Source organism: Peromyscus maniculatus, chromosome 15 (assembly GCF_049852395.1).
Source record: "Peromyscus maniculatus bairdii isolate BWxNUB_F1_BW_parent chromosome 15, HU_Pman_BW_mat_3.1, whole genome shotgun sequence".
Classification (NCBI taxonomy): domain Eukaryota; kingdom Metazoa; phylum Chordata; class Mammalia; order Rodentia; family Cricetidae; genus Peromyscus; species Peromyscus maniculatus.
The window spans coordinates 76,892,698-76,913,536 of NC_134866.1; the positions used below are offsets into that span (position 1 = coordinate 76,892,698).

General features: G+C 43.3%; 1 protein-coding gene across 2 annotated transcripts in view; it reads right to left on the reverse strand.

Annotated features, from left to right (window-relative positions):
* Arhgef28 (Rho guanine nucleotide exchange factor 28) overlaps window positions 1-20,839 on the reverse strand; it is a 313,627-nt gene that overhangs the window by 156,038 nt on the left and 136,750 nt on the right. For both annotated transcript variants that reach the window (XM_076552103.1, XM_016004227.3), the window contains exons 5-6: window positions 2,896-3,079; window positions 89-269 (exon numbers count right to left, since the gene is read on the reverse strand). In XM_076552103.1, coding sequence (XP_076408218.1) covers window positions 89-269; window positions 2,896-3,079 — 365 coding nt within the window. The remainder of the gene's footprint in view (window positions 1-88; window positions 270-2,895; window positions 3,080-20,839) is intronic.

Genomic DNA, 20,839 nt, shown 5'->3' on the forward strand with positions numbered 1-20,839 from the left:
GCTCCCAAGCACCATTCCAAAACAGTGCACAGATCCCACCCGTACTAAAGGAGCATGCACCATTGAGTCCTGGAACAGCGGTACAAACCTTGACAAGAAAGGTCCTGTCCCAAAAATATTTCCGGAAGAGTTTGATATCTGCCTCCAACAAATGCTCAGCCGTGTGGTTAACGGTCAGAGTCAGCGTTTCTGATGAGTGTACGAACTGCAGAGAGGCATCTTCGCTCAGACGCAATCGGGAGAAGCCTGGGGAACGGCTACCCTGAAAACTGAATTGTCACAAGTCAGAATTCACACATCACAGCTTCACGGATCCCATCCCTCATCTTGCCCCGATATTACAAATCCAAAATGGAAAATGATCCTTAAAAGTCACTTACACACCCAATTACACGAGCTTGTGTAAACAGATCTGGGTCAAGCCATCTTTATTTTTCCACTTAGTGGTGGTTTTTAAAAAGACTCTATGTTTTAAAGGTTCCCATAAATAACAAATCCTGATAAATAACAGTCCTGATTTTTAAGCATAGAAACGTATTTCACTAGTTGACTCTCCTTTTTAATCAGAAAAGATGTCTCTCCCTTTAATGGAGCTCATGGAGAACAAATTAGCTGGCAGCCAATAGTTTGCTAGGTGATTATAATGGAAAACAGAGAGAATCTCCAGGGAGTGTGGTGAGGTCTGGTTGTGGCAAACAATGGTATATTCCTAACACACTGGTACCACTGTGCTAAATCACTCCCTCATGCAAATTAGAACATGCGTAATTTTGATTAGGTCATCATCTTGAACACATTCATTAACAATGAAACAATATACCCAAACTAAGTTCTTGAATATAAGCGTATTTTCTCATCTGCCTTGGCTGGTTAAGAACAACAGTGTTAGCTATACACCTTGATGGCTGGAATTACTGCAGTAAATAAGCATGCATTAGGAACAATAAAGATGCCTCAAGTGAAAAATATTCATGTTCATCATGTGGTCACATCCCAACAGACTGTCCCCAGACCCCTCACTTTACAGAACCAGCTCTGTCCCTTTCTTCCTCTGGCATGATCTCATTTTGTTTATGAATGCTTGCTTTACAGAAATACATTAAAGACCCTGTAACTTATGATGGCTTGATTTCTAATTTGTCGATGCTACAATGCTGTAGAAGATACGTGAATTCATTAGAAATGCTTTCTGGTTTTGAATTTTGATTTTACCCAGGCTGGAGAGGTACATATGCAGTGTATTACTCTCCCCAGCTGCTGGGCGGTGGCAAAAAGTCTTATCCCACAGCCAGCCACACAACCATGAGGCTACACATGATCTCCCACAGTGGACCGTGTTACCCAGTGATGTATAAGAGGCTAGGTATAGTAAATGCATTGGCAACTTGGGATGTTTCCAACCTAAAACAGGTTCACAGGACACACCTCTATTTAAAATTGAGGAACCTCTGAGCTGACTTATCTCCATCACATGGAGTGACAAAAAGAGATCCATTAGTCTTCACACTAATTTCTGAATCTTCTGGGAAAGTACCAACTAGCCACTGAAGTAAAAGGACCATGAGCCTGAGTAAAAGTAGAGCTGTGGTCCATTTAAAACACATATGATCATACGATCCATCATATGACCATATGATGAGTAGTAGTAGAGTTGTTGTTGATTTAAAACACATATGATCCATCATACAATCCTATGATCATATGACCTTATGAGCAGAACTTTTTTTAATTCCACCTATAAACAGATCTATCAAACATGTAAGCTTTTAAAACATTCAGCGTCTTCTGGTGCTGGAAACAGGAAGGAGGTCCAAAGCCCCCAGCAGATAAAGGCATCGACCTCCAGGAGGGAACCCTGCAGCAGGCACCATAACTCAGTTACAGGACATGCTCTTGCCTCGTTCTTTGTAGCCAAGAAAACATGGTTGTGTTCATAAGCAAAGGAAAGGACAATTCCCTTTGGATAGGCTTGTCTCTTAGTTAATGACTATTTGATCAAATAAGGCAGGGGAGGAGAAAGAGAAAGCTCTGGTTTCTGCCTAATGGCCACTTAGACATCAAATTACCATTAATTAATTGCATCAAATTAATTACATTGAGTTATACGAGCCAAACTAAAAAAAACCATCCCACTAAGACACACCATGTAATAATACTCTAACAATATTTAAAATTTTTGTTGTCATTTTCAATGTACTATTCTATTTATAATTTATAATTTACCATGTTATATCAAGGCAATCACTACATATGGCTCTTTCTTTCATAAGTTAGAACAACAATTCATCTGAACCAAAGGAGCACATAACCCACTGGTCAGTCACTGGGAATGTTGAGAACATTCCAGACACAGACAACTTCACAGTTAACAGATTATCTCCCTTACATTAGTTCACTAAACCCTAGTGACTACTCTGATAAGTTCACCTGTTATTTTTACAATGAAAATTATGACACTGGCATTGGACTAGAAGTAAAGCAGAAATGCCTCCATCTCTCAAATGATTTAGAAGATAGCCAAAAAAAGTAAATAGTCATAGCTGTATAATTACAAATTGTGATTATTACTAAAATTAATCATAATCATGAAAGAATACAACTCAGGAGCCTTTTCTGAGGAAATGTTGTTGAAGCTAAAGTCTGAAGGGCAGTGTAGGCCACTGTTTGGCCAACCCTCTTTTCATTATCTTCCCTGTCTCTCCGTCACAAAATACCCCCAACAAAGGTATCCGCTTACGCACTAGCTAAGCATGTATTTGTACTGTATGCAAGAAGACTAGCTGTAAAAAACACAAGCCAACATTAGCAGATGCTCTCGTTATTCCCGTTTTTCCATAATGCTTGGCAGGCTTGGTGGACATGGTGAAGAGAGACACTATCAGCAATTGAACTCACTTTGTGATGTCATCCACCAGGGTGGCGTGTCCACCATGCAAAGCCAAGTGCAGTGGTGTGGTGCCCTCTTCATTGGGTAGCTCCAAGGCCTTGACTCCCCCAGGGAGACACAGCAGGAAGTGGAAAAGCTTAGGCAGGCCCCATCTCACAGCCAGGTGCAGGAGAGACTCTCTGTGTAGAGACACTGAAGAGAAGGGGAAACGGGATGTTAGTTCCTTCATTCGTAAACTTTGTTTTGTACATTTTATTAAAGAGATGACATATTGGGTATGACAGAAGCATCGGGCTGGAAGGAGTCAAAAGCACCTCATCTTGACCTCATGCTCTCCGGATGGTGAGAGGTCCTGGGGTTTTCGGGAGGTCAGGGAGCCAGGGGGCACTAGAGCTATGGTACTCATGACTGATACAGGCTCTTCCCATCCATTATGCTACATCCTGCTACCATCTGTCACTAAGGATGCAGGAAGATCACCGGAGGATACAGGTTCTCAGCAAAGATCATCCTTTGGAAATACACTCATCAACTTCCAAGATATCTACTAAGAAACTCCTGCCACACAGGCAGGGCAGGCTACCAAGCCCAGGGCACAAAGAAACCTCTGTTTCCACCATTTGTCCTCGGAGCCAGTCCACTCTCATGAGAGGCTGTGACAGAAAGCAGTTTCTGAAGTCCAGAGCACTTGTGGCCATGGCCTATCCCCAGCCTCGTAGTGGTGTGTTTGCCCAGAAATTAGATCCCAGGGAACATCACACTGCCAAAGGCACCCTGGTGCTATGCCTTTGCAGATGGCCCTGAACAGGGGTAGGGCCTTGGCAGCCTCCTGCTAATTTCCACTGTGGTGTTTCCTGCTGTGTGTTATGATCATTTCCGACTTTCACCATACAGGCTGACAGGCCCTTGAAGGTTTTCCTTCTTAACAGTAGCCGGTAATGCATAACGCCATTAAGTACTTGCAGAGTTTAAAAGTAATTAGTTATTAAAGTCTCAAATGCCTATGTATATTTACTGTATGTATAATTTGTAGAGAGTTTGTACATTTGTCTCCCTAGTGTAATAACCCAGCACCTAGGACATAGGTGATTCATGACAGACACTATACTGTTAATATGTGAACTATAAAAATATTTTCTTACATTAAAAAAGCTAGACCCAAGTTGGCCGTGGTGGCACCTGCCTGGAATTCCAGCACTCAGGACTGTGAGGCTGGAGGACCACTTGCACCCAGAAGTTTGATACTAATCTGGGCAACACAGCAAGATACATACATACATACGTACATACATACATACATGCCAGGCTCATGAACTTTATATGCTCACTCACACTTTAAAGACACCTCATTCTAACACCTAAACATAAAAAGCTGGTCACTACAGATCTGTCGTGATAAGCAGCACACAGGGGGGGTCTGGGGAATAATGATACCAGCTATATTCATAACCCAAGAGAGCCAGACAATAGAATGAAAGACCCAACAGAGTGGGGACCTTGTCTTCCGTTTTGTGGGATCCCACGAGCACCACAGTGCCTGGCACACTCGCTAAGCGCTTACAGAAGAGATGAAATTACACACGAACAGCAAGCCCCTGTGGAAGTTGGCTTTTCCTCTTTGATGTGCTGCTCTATGGAACACGCCTCACTCTCCGGTCTGTCTCAGAGAGCTCTTAAGCGAAATCTCCTAACAGGAACTGTGGCCCCCTGGTCGGTACTCCCACACACAACTAGGACCTGAGGGACAAAAATGCCAGCTTCCCACACAGCTCGCTGGCCACAGAACCATGATCTTATTGTCCCACTGTCTTCATTAACATAACTTCACTATTGCCAGAGACTCTTGCCCAAGCAAACCGGGGACTGTTTACTGCATAAATTTCCCACAAGATTCATCAGTCCTTCGGCAGCAGCCACCAATGGACAGTACAGAGAAGACCTAAATCCAATTTAAAACTATCATGATCCTTGCCAACTCCCAGGGAGGCCCCCATCGGAACCTGCCACTCCCCCCTCACCATCATTAACCCTACTTTACCATCATTAATCCCACAACAAAAAAATATTTATTAAACTAAGCTTCAATTTCTCGGTGAATTCCTGTCTTGCCATCCCCAGCCCCTGAAGCCATTAAGGGTTTGGAGCAGACCTCCCCGACTTACTATGACAGCCATAAACACAGCTTTGTGTCATGAGTGTGAGAAGTATTTTGTAGAGGGAGTGTGGAACAAAATCCCAACACAACAGAAAGAAATACCCCACTGTGCATGAATACAAAATAAAACTGTTCAGTTTACATTTTCTCAGATCTCTCCAGGTTTCTCTACAGGGCTTCAGATTTCAAAGACCTAAGGACCTATACCTGGGTCCTTATCACAGTAAAGTACCACCAAGGTCCCTGCATAGTTGCTCTATCTCTTGTCATGTGACCTAACACCTGTCCCCTCTACGGTGAAACAACAGCCCAAATACCAAAACATCTAAAAACAGACCTACAGCCCGGGCTGCACACAGTTACCATGCATTCACTTAATGTGCTTCAACTCATCTTTATGAAAAGCACAAGACTTGTATTGGCTTTCCCTCTCCAGGTGCTGGAAACTCAACCTAATGCCTCATAGACACTAGGCATGAAAAAAATGAATCTTTCTTTTACCCTTGAAGTTTATGACCATTATACTTACTTAAAAATTGTGGCTTTCATTCTTAACAGGCTCCCTGCAGGACAAGTCTGACAACATTTGTACTTACTTTTCTTATTTTAAATAATAACCAGGAAGAGACTTGTTAGGATCAGGTAACAAAACAAACACACACCTGCACACACACGCACACATATCCTGGCCAGCAGAGGAGGCGATCAGCACGAGATTCTGAGCAGCCAGCCATACTAAATGGAATTTTTACACTACAGATCCCAATCTGAATATGGTGAGAAATGTCCCATGTGCAGGTTGCAATTTTCTTCCAAGAAAAATACATCGGAGAGGGAGAATATCTGAACCCTTGGAGTTAAAACAGTAGCATGGGCAAAGGAGCAAGGTTTCAGTGTGTGAACAGTGTTCTTCGGAGTGCCTGTTGCAGTATTCTAAAACTGGGGTGCTGCTGGCTATATTAAGCTGATCAAGAAGAGTAAGTGTGGAGGCCTTGCCTCCTCCATTAGCAGAAACTTGCAAGCCTGTCTGACTAGTCCCAGGCATTATTCTCTGTTTATGGAGGGAGAGTCCATCCTCACCTCTCAAATAGGACAGCATAGTAATAATCATGCAGCTCACTGTTCCCTTTTCCCTAGCCTCAGAACTTCTCCACTTCTGGAAGAGGAAGGGGGGGCAGGGAAAGAAGGCTCTTCTGATGGTGAAACGAAGCCCAGAATAAAACTACCAGAGTGTTAAAGAGACAGCGCTCTCATTCGGTATAAAGTTCAGCATGGAGAAGGCGGCACACAGCTTGAAATAGGAAGCATCGTGGCATATATAAATAATTCTGCTTGTTAGAAGGTTCAGATTTCTTAACAGCAGCCAAGCAAACAAACTGTGGAAAGGGGTTATACAGTTTGGCAGAGGTAGGGCTGTTTAATTAAAATGAAAAAAAAAAAAAAGAAGCAAATAAAAGTCTCTTCCTGGTTCGCTAGCAGCAGGAGTTATCTGAAGTAATGTAACTCAGACAGAATTACTGATAATTGCTCTGATGGCACACATTAAAAGGTACGACTTCTAACATCCTGGGAACACAATCACCCAGACACAGAGAGGAGCTGAACAGGCTGTGACTTTCAATAAACCATTCCTGCTTCGGAACAGTGAGGGCCTATCTCCCCTTCGCAGGGAGCGAGGCTTGATTTCTACATGCCTCACTCTATGGAACATCAGTTTCTCTGCTTATAAAACCAGGTTGACATAGACAAAAAAAAAAAAACGGTCCAGCTAATCCGGGCTCACTGACCAAATACCCAACAAGAAGCCACTCAGAGAAGGGAAGGTGGACTCTGGCACGGGATTTGAGAAGGTACGGTCCTTCTTTGACAGGGAAGACATGGCCGCAGGAGAGTGAAGTGACTGGTCACCCTGGGTCCACATCCAGGAAGCAGCAAGAGGCAAACACTGGGGCCTTCCGAGGCAAACAGCTGGCTTTCTCCTTTCCCCCAGCCCATCAGAAGGATGATACCTGCATCCAGGGCAGGTCTTGTCTCCTTAGTTAATCCTCTTTAGACACACCCAAAGACTTGCTTCACTAATGCCCCAGGTGTTTCTTAACCCCATGGAGTTGACATCTGAAAGGAACCACCAGAAGTCCACTCCTTCTCAACTTGATACCCAAACAAGTCACTTTTTAAAGCCAAACATTCCACCTGTCCTTAGGGTTCATGGCCGTCTTATAATGTAAAATGCTTTCATCCATCTCTAAGAGTCTCTTAAGTTTACCTTCCAACATTGTTCAAAAGACCAAAGTCCAAAAATCTCATCTGAAACTCAAAGAAATCTCTTACCTGTGAGCCTGAAATTAAAAAAAAAAAGTTATATATTTTCAATATACGATGGTGCAAAAATAAATATCCCCATTCCAAAATGGAAGAATAGGAGCATAGTGAGGAAATATTAGATCAAAGTAAGACTGAAACCCAGCAAAGCAAATACCAAAACCACAGTGTAGGTCTGTGTCCAGCATTGGGGACTTGTGGTGCTCCAACAAGTTTACATAGCTCTGCTCCTCCAGCTCTATTGCCTGTTGCCTAAGGCACATATGGCCTTTCCTTTAGACTGCTGTACCTGGTAACTGCAGCTTTATACTGTAGATGTCCAATATTTTTTTGGCATATCCAATATCTGTTGTTGCTTTTTTGCTCTTTGGGGGCCTGCCACCCAGCTCCCAAATAAGTCACACACAGAGGCTTATTCTTAATTATAAATGCCCACCCTAGCTTGGCTTGTTTCTTGCCAGCTTTTCTCAACCTAAATTAGCCCATCTACCTTTTGCCTCTGGGCTTTTACCTTTTTTATTTCTGTATACCTTTCTTTCTTACTCCGTGGTGGCTGGCTATGTGGCTGGCACCTGTCCTCTTCCTCCTCTGGCTACTTCTTTTTTCCTGCCAGATTTCTCTTTCTATTTATCTTCTCTTCCTGCCAGCCTGCCTGTTTCTCTCTCCTACCTCACTATTGGCCATTCAGCTCTTTATTAGACCATCAGGTGTTTTAGACAGGCACAGTAACACAGCTTCACAGAGTTAAACAAATGCAACATAAACAAAAGTAACACACCTTAAAATAATAGTCTACTGTGAATATTCTGAGGGCTCCATTGCAAACTAGGCTCCATGTTCTCAGCTTCACATACCCTGGCAGGTAACCTGCACCACCACACAATGCCTGGATTTAGATGCATTCTGGAACCTTGGTGAAATCCTATGACTCCCTTACTCTTCCATCTTATCAAGTTGTGCTGGGAGCTTAGGATGTAGCCTGGCTCTCCTGCCCAAAGCAACTCCTGCTTCTGTGTGGCTGATTTCTTTGTGTCTTAAAAGCCAGTCCTGGGAATATATTTGCATAGGCAGTCCTGGACTTTCCTCCCTATTGTCCTCAAGGCATCTTTCCTATTGTCCCAGTGCAAAGTCCTGGGTGTCTCCTTAATGGTGCTAATCTCTAATATGGAAGTCACTCTGTCAATACCCACCCAAGCTCCTTGTCTCCTCCTCAACGAACTGTACATTTCTCATCTTTCTGCTTTTCTGCTCTCTCTCTCTCTCTCTCTCTCTCTCTCTCTCTCTCTCTCTCTCTCTCTCTCTCTCTCTCTCACACACACACACACACACACACACACACACACACGCACACTCATTTTAAATCTTGGTAAATGTTGTGAGTAGTAACCATGTCACATCCTGAATGTTATGCCATCTTCTACCAAATAATGTAGTCCACTATTTTTAATTCAGCCTCACTCAAATTGTCAGGACATGGGCAAAATAAACCAGATTCTTCATTAAAACATAAGGTAAATGGCCTCTAGCCCAGTTCTGTTAGAGTCCTTGTTCATCCCTGAAACCTCATGTAAGCACAGTCATCACAGCTCACATATTTCTCAGCAGATGGCCTGCCAAACTGTCACTACAATGGCCCATTAAGCTCTTCTCACAGAATCCTAGCAGTCATCTAGTTCATAGCTCCAGATTTTCCCATATTCATCCTGAAAACTCATTTCAAAAGCACAGAAATGGCATACCCAGGTGTCTCAAGCAATGCACCCATTCCCAGTACAAACTTCCTCAGTTTCTTTTCTCATTGCTATGATCAAATGTCTGACAAGAAGCAACTTAATGGAGGAAGAAATTTAGGTTTGCAGGGAAGGCATGGAGCTGGGGGCAGGAGGTGGCTAGTCACATTGCATCCACAGTCAAGAAGCAGAGAGAAGCAAATGCCCATACTCAACTGGCTTCCCCTTTTTCTTTTGTTATTCAAGCTGGAACCCAGCCCACAGGCTAACACTGCCATGTTCAAGGCAGGTCTTTCTCTTTAAGTCACAATCCTCTCTAGCCATGCCTTCACAGGCACCCTCAAAGTTGTGCCTCATTAATACCTGAGATGATTTTTAATCTACTCAAACTGATAGTTAAAATTAACTGTCATGGTTGTAGAGAGAAGGCAATCTGGTCTTGACTTTACAGTGAGCAAGATGTGTAACCGACAGCTACACTGAGGGGACTCCCAGATTAGCTAAGACAAAAGAGAAGGCACAGCCAGATGTTTTAAGGAAGGTGGTTTTGCTTCACGGTCAGTCTGCATGTGGAGCCATTAGTATAACTATCCATACCTTTCAGTTAGCACAGCATTCAGCATGGAAGATCTGACACTTAAATTGCTGGCGTAGGCCCATCAACTATAACAACTGTTATAACAGTAGATGAGGCCACTATATGCAAAAACAAGAGGCATGTGGGACAAGGGCTGATGGCCTGAGTTTGATTCCCAGGAGCTACACAGTTAGAGGAGAGAACTGACTCTTTCAAGTTGTCATCTGATCTCCATATGTGGACTGTGGCATGTTTACGTGCACAAAGTAAATAAATGACTGTGATTTTAAAAAATTGATTATGGCACTAAACATACCTAAACACACACACACAGCACGCATGCATGCATGCACACATGCATGCACACACGTATGCACACACATGCACTCAGGAAGAGGGTTTCTGAAAACAGCCAATGCTGGGTGGTTCCGGCTCATAACTTTAATCCCAGCAATAGGGATACATAGTCAGGCAGATCTTTGAGTTTGAGGCCAGCCTGGAATGAGTTCCAGGGCAGCAAGGGCTACACAGAAAAATCCTGTCTTGAAAAACCAGATAGATAGATAGATAGATAGATAGATAGATAGATAGATAGATAGATAGATAGATAGATAGACAGACAGACAGATGATAGGTAGGTAGGTAGGTAGATGATAGATAGATAGATAGATAGATAGATAGATAGATAGATAGATAGATAGATAGATAGATAGATAGATAGATGATAGATAATAAATAAAAATGGCTGAACACTCAAGGCCCTCCCCAGAACAATTAAATCAGGATTTCTGAAGGGAGGTGCACCCACATTTCCTAGTGACTCTAACACAAAACCAGAGTCAGGGTTCTGCCTCTTGAAGTCAGTAAGTACTTAGCCAATCCCATCCCTGGGGTCTGCCTCCTAGAGTGCTGCTTTTCCAATCTGTTCTGACAAACTGTTCATCTGCTAGAAAGAATATTACTAAAGAACAAAAATGGCTAAACTTCTCTCTGAGTTTAACAAGTTCTTTCCACCCAAAATGCTAACTGCTAAGCCAGGAAATGGGCTTAAACTCTTCGCAAAACATTAAAACTAACACACTATGAGGATGAAAATCTAGAAGTAAATGGTGCTTTCAAAACACAAGTAAATTCAGAAGCTGGACTTAGGAATGTGTCAGAACTTCCTAGGGAAGCCACAGGGATGTATTCAGCATAGCAAAGCTTTGAAGACCAATGGTCTTTTATTCACATAAATCCAATTCACTGAAACAAGTTCTACTCTGGTTTCCAAAGCTGCACAATCATACAGGTCTCAACTTGTGCTCCCCAGTCATTTCAGTAAACAAATATTAAATAATAGTATTTCTATGTGCCTAACCCAAGCGTAGATGGACATAGTCCTTCCCTATGAACAGTAAACAGCCATTTGTGTTCAGAAAAAAAAAAAGGGCTGGCCTGTAGCCTTGTTGTCGCGTGAACTAGAATTCTAAGGCTTAGACACAAAGAGTGTATGAGGAAATAAGGAAACTATTCGGCCAACAAGAAAACCACAGGTCCAACCTACAAGGTATCAAGACACAGAAGCTTATAAAATGCCAAATATGAAGAGCAAAGTGTAAGGAAACAAGAGGAAAATGTTAACCAAAATTTACATAGAGAGTAAAAGAGAAAACTGGGCATGGATAGCACACACACACACACACACACACACACACACACACGCACGCACACGCACACACACATGCACACACACACACACAAACACACACACACATACATACATACACATGCACACACACACACACACACACACACACACACACGCAGGCTCTGAGATGTTTGCAAGGTTGTCAGTGAAATGAAGAAAAGGGGTCATGCAGTACAGCATCTTCCACCAGTGCAGTCTGCTCCAGACTCCAGTGGTGAGTGTACAACCAGCCTTCAGTACCGAAGGTGGGAGGCTGGTGAATCCAAAGGAGGAACCACAATTATAAATATGCTTATGTGGAAGAAAGATACAGAGCATCAAAGAGAGAGAGAGAGAGAGAGAGAGAGAGAGAGAGAGAGAGAGAGAGAGAACCAACATGGCAGGTGTAGTTGATCATAAGACCACAAAGGAGGCATGGAGAACCATTAGCACAGCGGCAGGCCATGCTTGCCTGGGGCTTCTCTTCTGCATCAGATGCAGACACTCAATTTGAGACACTCAGATTGTAACCATGCCTAACTCAGAATCTCTGGGAACATCCATCGCACACCATCATTCCAGAAAACCTGCATTGTGTGTCTACAATTTAGATGGACTGAGGTTGTGTCTACAACTTAGATCTCACTGAGGTTGGCCATATTTTAGCTTCTGTAAATAGCTGAAACACTAAAAAGTCTATTAGACCTCCATGATGAAGGCTTCATTTTGGCTTTCACATCGAGAGACACTCCAAACTGAAACATTCAATGTGGGCAATGGTACCAGGTAGTAAGAACCCAGACACAAGTTTGCAGAGTGCAAAGGGAGATGAATGAAAGGGCTCAAGACCTGGATTGCAGCTCTTACAGAGCTCCAACTTTGGGGAGCCGCCTGGTCCATAAAAGGGAAAATAATATCAAGTCAGCTTACTACCTCAGAACATCAGAAATAACACATAGGCCAGGGTTCCCAAGCACTATACATGATCTTTTTAATACAAGAAATTACAATGTACGGTCACTAAATGGATCCATGGCGTGTTTGGAAACAGTTTTTCTCTGGTTATCATTTAAAAACATAATTGAAGGGAACTAGTCTCCGGCTTAGGAGGCACTGAAATTGCATCAGTGCACTGTTCCAGATGAGCCATTAAGACAAATTGCCTGTAATCCCCTGCCTGGGGCTGCAGGCAGTCATTAGGTGTCATAAGCACCAATTATTCCAGACCTTCTTCCCAGACTGTGCAATCCATTTTGCTCTCACTGGCTAATGTTTCTTCCAGTTCACCATCTATTCATGGTGAACTCGCTTGCGGCTCCTGCTCCCCCCTCACACCACAGGTGAATAGAATTCTCAGACCCATACCTTGACAACCTTTCGGGAACCCTGCTCTTTCTAGGAGTCAAATGAAAATGCAATGCAGTTTTCACTGTTTTACTGACAAGCAGGAAAAGTGTGGATTTATCTTGCAACTGGCCTTTTGAAGTCTGCAGCAGGTTTTTGGATTCAAGTACAACCAGGAAATTAGCCAATGGTCTGCAACTGGACAGGCTCTACTCATTGACCTGGTACTAGACACCAGAGCCTCGGAACCCTGTTCCTAGGCTAAGAAACGGTAGATTTTTGAGGTATGAACTGTAGCATAATTGAGAGATTTTTATCCACCTCATTCGGTGTCAGGGACACTATCAGCAAGGGCTATTCCAGTGAGGGGGGAGAAAAAAGGGAAGTAGAAGTGACGAAACAGGAAGTCGGTATCAAGGAGGCCGTATACTTAGGGTGAGGCTGAGAGGGTTGGGAAGAAGTCTCAATTAGAAATGTAGCCATCATACCCTCTTCCTCCTGAGGCTTAAGAATCACTGCAGAATAGGGGTCAGGAAGATCTGAAGAGCCAGAGATGGTGGGTGACAGCAATAGAATAGTATTTGCTGGACACAACAGGTCAGTTTGCACATATGAACTATGTGACTGTGAGAGCATCCACCAGACCTGCACACACCCAGGACAGATAAAACCCCGACGTGGAATTGGGGAAATAGGCATGACGTCCCATCTCTAGCTCAGTGTGGTGGTTCGAAAGAAAATGGCCCCCAAAGGAAGTGGCACTATTAGGAGGTGTGGCCTTCTTGGAGTAGGTGTGGTTGTGTTGGAGGAAGTGTGTCACTGTGGAGGTGGGCTTTGAGGTCTCCTCTATGCCCAAGCCATGCCCTGTGAGACAGTTCACTTCCTGTTGCCTTTGGATTAAGATGTAGAATCCTCCAGCTCCATGTCTGCCTGCACACCACCATACTCCCAGCCCCCACGCTCCCCGCCATGATGATAATGGACTGACCCTCTGAAACTGTCCATCATCTCAATTAAATGCTTTCCTTTATAAGAACTGCCATGGCCATGGTGTCTCTTCACAGCAATGAACACCCTAACACCCTGAGACACTGAGAAACTATTGATAATTGGTAGCTGCTGAAACAGAGTCAGTTTTTTTTTTTTTTAAAGGCATGACCCTCTGTTAGATCAACCATGTTCCAGAAGATGATCACACACCCAGAAGTACCTGGGTAGCACACATTGGACCTGGGAGAGGGGGCCAAAAACAAATAGAGGACATGAAGTAAGTTAGGATGGGTAGGGAGGTGGAAGTGTAATGGGTTGGGGGGAGGCGTGAATATAATCAAAATACATTGTATGAAATTCTCAAAGAATTAATAAAAATGTTGTTTAAAAAATAAAAAAAAACAAATCTCTAAGAAAGAAATGGAAACTTGCCAGAACTCATAAAAGTATGTATAAATGGCAAAGTTTTATAAAATGTAAAATATATCTCCACAAAGTTTTTATTTTATTTTATTTTGGTTTTTCGAGATTTATTTTATTTTAAAAACAAGCTACCACAGACCACGTTTATTTCATGCTTATGGAGACTCTGCGATGTCAACGTTAATAGGTCTGACACATTCCCAACTGCTCAAGGTCACTCAAGAAGCAAAGGGAACATCAAGAACTGAGACCTCCAAAACTTCAGAAGTTCCTAGTCATTATCCCTCCCGGAATGCAAAGGCGTGCAGTGGCCTTAGCTGCTGTGTACTTATGAAAATGTATTAAAGCCAACGATAAGGAAATAACAAAGGTTAACATTTCCAGGAGAAACAGATGTATACAAAACAATTAAAACTCCGTTACTAAAGAATCAGGGATGAATTTGTTTAATACTATGCTTGTATCTCCTACTATTAATTATAGATGGGAAAGTGAGAATTATAGAGAAAAGAAAACCTGTAAAACAATAAAAAGCCAAAAATAGATGTTTTAAGAGAGGACGCAGCCGGGCGGTGGTGGCGCACGCCTTTAATCCCAGCACTCGGGAGGCAGAGGCAGGTGGATCTCTGTGAGTTCGAGGCCAGCCTGGGCTACCAAGTGAGTTCCAGGAAAGGCGCAAAGCTACACAGAGAAACCCTGTCTCGAAAAACCAAAAAAAAAAAAAAAAAAAAAAAAAAAAAAAAAAATAGAGAGGACGCAAAAAGGTAGACCCCGTAGGACACCAACGAATCAAAGGTGAGAGGAGGGCATGCGCAGAAGAAAAATGTGCTGCGCAAACTCTAAGGACCCAGGCTGACGATGCCCAGCCTCAGGCTCACACACACCCACGCATGCACACACATGACAAACACACACATTCTTGTGGCAAATCAAAGCAACTGAGTGGGCAGTGAGCACAGATATGTAAAAATACAGAGTGAGATTATAAAAGGCTAAGGTTTTTTTTTTTTGTTTTTTTGTTTTTTTTTTAAACAGGAATGCTTGCCTGTATGTATGTCTGGTCCGCACTCTGTGCTCTGTTACCCGTTAAGACCTGAAGAGGGTGCTGGACTCCCTTAGACTGGATTTGCAGGCAGTTCAAGCTGCCATGTGGGTGCATGGGAATTGAACCCAGGTCCCCAGGTCCTCTGGAAGAGCAGCCAGTGCTCTAAACCGCTGAGCCATCTCTCCAGACCTCTCTTTCAGGTTCCTAACTATACAGCTTGGTGTGGGCTCATGTGGGCTTCTATTTGAATCAACAAAAAGGCTTTGCAAAAGTCACTGGGGCCGAGGAAAGGGGACTTAAGCGGAGCACACAGCTGGCCCTTTCCCCAACAGTTCCCCTCGTCACTGCCGGATTCTGCCCCGCCCACTTCCCCGTCTCTCCCACTCACCTTCTTCACACTGTGCTTTTAACCACCAAAGACTGGCAGTTTCAAAACTCGGAGGGATAGCTCAGCCGTTAAAGGCTAGGCTCACAACCAAAAATATAAAATAAAACAGCGCAAGAACAGTCGCCATCATCCAAATCCTACTAAGAAATGTAAGAAAATTGAAACTTTTCACCTTCTTCCCACTTAAAAAAAAATAAGCATAGAACAATCCCTTGACTGCTGTCATTTTCAAGTTCAATTCTAGTCCCGTGTGCGCAATCAAAAGCTGCCATGAGCATCCTGTGTGTTTGGGCGAATCCAAGAGCTCCGGGGGTGGGGATGGGACTTGGCTAGCAGAGGTGAACTTCAAAGCCTCCCAGGGTTCAGGGTCCTGTGGGAAACACACCAGGGCGGGCATTCAAAAATAAAAGCTTCCCTCTTTATAATCTCTTTTTCCTGAAAATTATAATGGTGGGGGAGGGGGGAAGTGACCCAAATATACCCTTATGTTCTATTTCCTAGATGGGAGAATACCAATGGGATTCTCTACTCCAAGTCTAAGGTCCATTGTTGCCCGACAGAAGCCAAGTTCTAAGATACTTACTAACTTCACGTGTATGAGTGTTGGCCTACATGTATGTTATGTGCACCACGTGTGTGCCTGGTGCCTGTGGAGGTCAGAGGAGGGCGTCCGATACGCCGGAATTTAACGGATGGTTGTGAGCCACCATGTGGATGCTGGGAATCAAACCCACGTCTTCTGCGAGAACAGCCGGTGCTCTTAACCACTGAGCCATGTCTCCCATCAGGAAGCTAATTTGTAAAGAAGAGTTTACGATGTTTCTTCTTGAAGGCACAGTTTCTAAAAAGGAGAATGTGCCCAATAAGAGGCACCAACTTAAGCGACAAAACAAATCCAAACAATCTGAAGAGGACAACAGCTCTTTCCCTGAAGGAGTTCAAGTCTGCACCGTATTCTTACTGCCAGGAATTCCATTCCTTAAAAACCTAAAACAGGTTTGGAAGACAATGAAAATATTTGAAATTAAGGATGTAAGTCTTCCTAACGAATACCTATAGTGTGAAATAACTGTATCAGTTTAACGTAGAAATTTACCATAGGCACAATTCCAAAGAACACTGTCCCCCATCATTAGTATTCACCCTGAGGGTTACCTTAGCAACCAAAGGGATAGAATACCAGTTTAATGTGTCAGAAAAGAGGGCGTGGAGATGATTGCCCCATAGAAAATACCAAAAGCGACAGAAGGCTAGAAAGCAACACTGAATACATAAAAAAAAAAAAAAAAGGCTTTCCAAAAGAAACATGCAAGCCACCAGGATCAGTTGTTTCCCACAATGCCCTAATTTCAAAACTCAGAAAGAAAATAAACAGAGAAATTTGTGTGTCGGACTAAACCCATCTTGTATGGACTTCCTACCCACTGGTATTTCAGCTTGTGCCATTTGAAACTTGTTGGCCAGTACAAAGCCTTGGGTAGAAGGACAAAACAAGAGAGGCCCTGGGGTCTGCAGTCCAGCAAGCAAGCCTCAAGATCCAGCACGTCCTCCATACTCACTCAGACCTGGACCACAGTGAAGTCAGCCCAGTGAAAAGTGCCTGCACCGGAGCCTGGCTCTCCTTTCCCCCTGCATCCGCACCTAGCACACTGGCTTCAAGGATAAAGGGGCACAGCTCCATCTGGCTTCCGGCAGGTTGTGGGTCTCTTTATCATGCAAATAAAGAACAAATTTTCTCTGCAAACACTGCTGGCCCACATATATATATCCCCTTTCTCTTCCCACCGAGAAGAAAGGTGATGGGTTCCTGCGGCATGGAGCAAGATGCCCCATGCGTGAATGCCGATGATCAAGACAGTTTCACGGCTACTGAAGAACTCTTAATCTTACAAACTTTCCTCTGAAGCCCCTGTGGGCTCTGCATGTCCTCTCATTAGCTGCAACGCACAGAGAACCGACAGGCTTCAGAGGATGTTAATGGATGAAGACCCTATTTAGCAGAGTATAGCCATGCTAACTGCCCATCTCCACTGTGATAACATTGCACTACTTTTTCTGTACTGTACATTACATGTGTACTTCAGGACAACGTTCACCATTTTTCCTTTAAGTTCCTATTCATGATGCTGCAACCATTTATTAGACAAACAACATATTGCTCAGACTTGCTCTCAAGAACATGTATTTTACAATTGGTAAATCATACCTCTAATTTCTAGATTCACATTGAAATCTAAGATAGCGTAGTCAGCTACAGAACAGATTCTTAATCTGATCTATGCAATAAATAATTGAGAAATGCCATTCTCTAACCTATACCTACTGGGTCCCGCCAGTACCACCAGCCAGCCCTCTTTGATGATGAATCTCCACACAGAAAATACTCATAGCCTCCTAGGTACATGGGCTATGTTAAACCCAAGACTGCCCTGAAGAAATGCTGAAAGGACCAATTGGCTTATCTTCTGAATTCCCTCTGTGTAGAATAACTTATAAAAGCAGGAATGATGACCTTTTTAAACTTCATAAAGATCAAACTTTGCTTTGTTAAAGATTCACTATTTTCCCCTGCAGATTCAATACCACATTGAATGTTCTGGTGGGTGTTACCAGAACCTGTGAACTCCATCAGGGATGGAAGAACATCTGCCCAGAAGACTCTGAAGTGAGTGGTCCATGTCCATCTACAGACCTACAGAGGGGTCCAAATTCAGCTTTTCTCAAGAATAATTTACCCTTATGTACTGGATAGTTTTATGTCAAATTGACACAAGCTAGTGTTATCTGAAAGGAAGGAACCTAATTGAGGGAGGGGGAAAAAAACCTGCCTCCTTAAAATGGCTATAAGTAAGGCATTTTCTTAATTAGTGATTGATGGGGGAGGACCTAGCCCTTGGAGGGTGGTACCATCCCTGGCCTGGTGATCCTGGGTTCTCTAAGAAAGCAGAGAAATCAGGCTGAGCAAGCCACAGGGAGCAAGCAGGAAGCAGCATCCTCCATGGCCTCTGCATCAGCTTCTGTCTCCAGGATCCTGCTCTGTTTGAGTTCCTGTCCTGACTTCCTTCAGTGATGGACTACAATGTGGAAGTATAAGCCAAATAAACCCTTTCTTCCCCAACTTTCTTTTGGTCATGGTGTTTCATCACAGCAATAGAAACTCTAACTAGGACACCTTACAAAACAAAATCTTCAATCTGCAAATTTGCAACATATTAATGTATACGTATTAATAGATGTGAAAAATACTATTTACGTGACCTTTATTAAAGAAGGGGTCTTTCCCACATACACACACTTTTCAGTGAGAAGGCATGCACAGGACAAGCTGTATCCCTCAGAAGGCTGGCAAAGAAGTAAGTGTGTTCACAAGGCCAGTGCCATTAGAATGGAGATGGCCACCTGGCAGCCTCCCCGGGTGAAGCCTGGCTTCTCGGCCATCCCTGTCAGGCTTCTGGGAACACAAATGCAGCGGAGCCATTTGGCTGAGCAGGAAGGGAGGCTTCAACCCAAATGTCCTCTGAGTACCAATCAGTAGGACATTAGAAAACGTTATCCCAGTTAACCTGATTGTCTACAGTATGCCAATCTCTGCAAAAAACGTTTCTGTCAAAACACAAGACAGGCGGCAAGAAATCCAAAACAAAGCAGACAAACTGTGACATCTTCTTGGGTAATTCTATTACTTCACTCAGCCTCTTACTGCAAACAAGGAGTTCAGAGGCCCAGCAAAGGCTTCCGTCATAAAATGTACTCCGCAGAAGAAATGGGTTTAATTTTATGAAATAGGAGTGCAGTTTAATGGAAGGCCCGAAATTAAATAAAGCCTGGGGCACTTCCTTCTCTTGCATGTATAACAAAGTTGTGTTATGACTGAGGATGAGTAAGATGCAGAAGAGAAGACCCTGCTTTTCGAAGGGGCACGGAGCTTCACTCACTGCCTCTCCCTGATAACCATCAAAGGTAAGAAGTGAGATTTTTTACCACAAAATACAAAGGAATGTAGTCATGTCTCATGGTAGGTCTCAGGTCAGACTCTTTATACAACAAAGCTATTATCAAAGTTAACTAATACTCTTCTGGTAAAATAATGATTATACCTAAAGAAATCATTTAAAAAATGGGTAAAACGTTTAAAGGATAAACAGGGAAATTTTTAAATGTTTCTGACAGGTACTAAAATAGGTAATTGCTAAATGGTTTGTAGGATCCTTTAAAGATCCTAAACAGAACAACCATGTGTTCCAGTAGCTCCACTACTTGGATACACGAAGGAATTAAAATCAGACTGCTGGAGGAAAATCTACATTTTCATACTCACGGAAGCCCCAGTCACAACAGCTAAAATGTATGCAACAAGTGAGGGGTGCATAAAGAAAACATCGTCACATACAAAATGGAACTGTGCATCCATAAAAAGTGAGAGCCTCACTCGGGAGGCAGAGCCAGGTGGATCTCTGTGAGTCCGAGGCCAGCCTGGTCTACAGAGCGAGATCCAGGACAAGCACCAAAACTACACAGAGAAACCCTGTCTCAAAAAAAAAAAAAAGAAAGAAAAGAAAAAGAGAGAGAGAGAGAGAGCCTGTCATCTACGGCAAGAGAGATGGAACTGGAGATCATTGTGCTACAAAAAACAAGCCAGACACAGACAAACCAGTACCACCTGATCCTACCTACATGCAGACTCTCAAAAAGTATTGTCCTAGAAAAGGAACCGATGGTCACCAGAGGCTAGGGAGGGTGATAAGGGCAAATGCTGATCAGAAGGTGTTATGTCACAGCTAGACTGGAGCAAAGGGTTCTTGTGGAACAGCAACTGTACACACTTCAAAAAGCTACAAGAAAGGAGGGTGTTAAAACACCTTTAAACACAAAGAAATGATGACTACCTGAGATTAAGTCTATTTAACCAGATTCAAACATTACCCATTGTACACACCTATCACGACACTACGCAGTACTCAGTACTAGGTATATTTTTATGTTTCTTCAGTTCAAATGAGTGAGCTGAAAACACAATCACTAGGAAGGAAACTGGATTCTGCTTATGACTGATGTCTCCACCAGGAATGCAATACAAATTCTCACAGGCCCCAGCCTCAGCCTAATGCTTACGTCATCATTATGCTGGTAAAGGTCAAGAGACCAGGAAGGGGACCACAAGAGGAGAAAACAAATCACATGGGGGTTGGGAAGGAAGAGAGAGGGCGAGAGAAGGCATGCGACATAGAAATAGTGGTCACTGGGGGTGAAGGAGACCAGTACTAAGGACAGAAGGCTCAGAGAGGCTGGTGGGATAAAAGAATAAACAA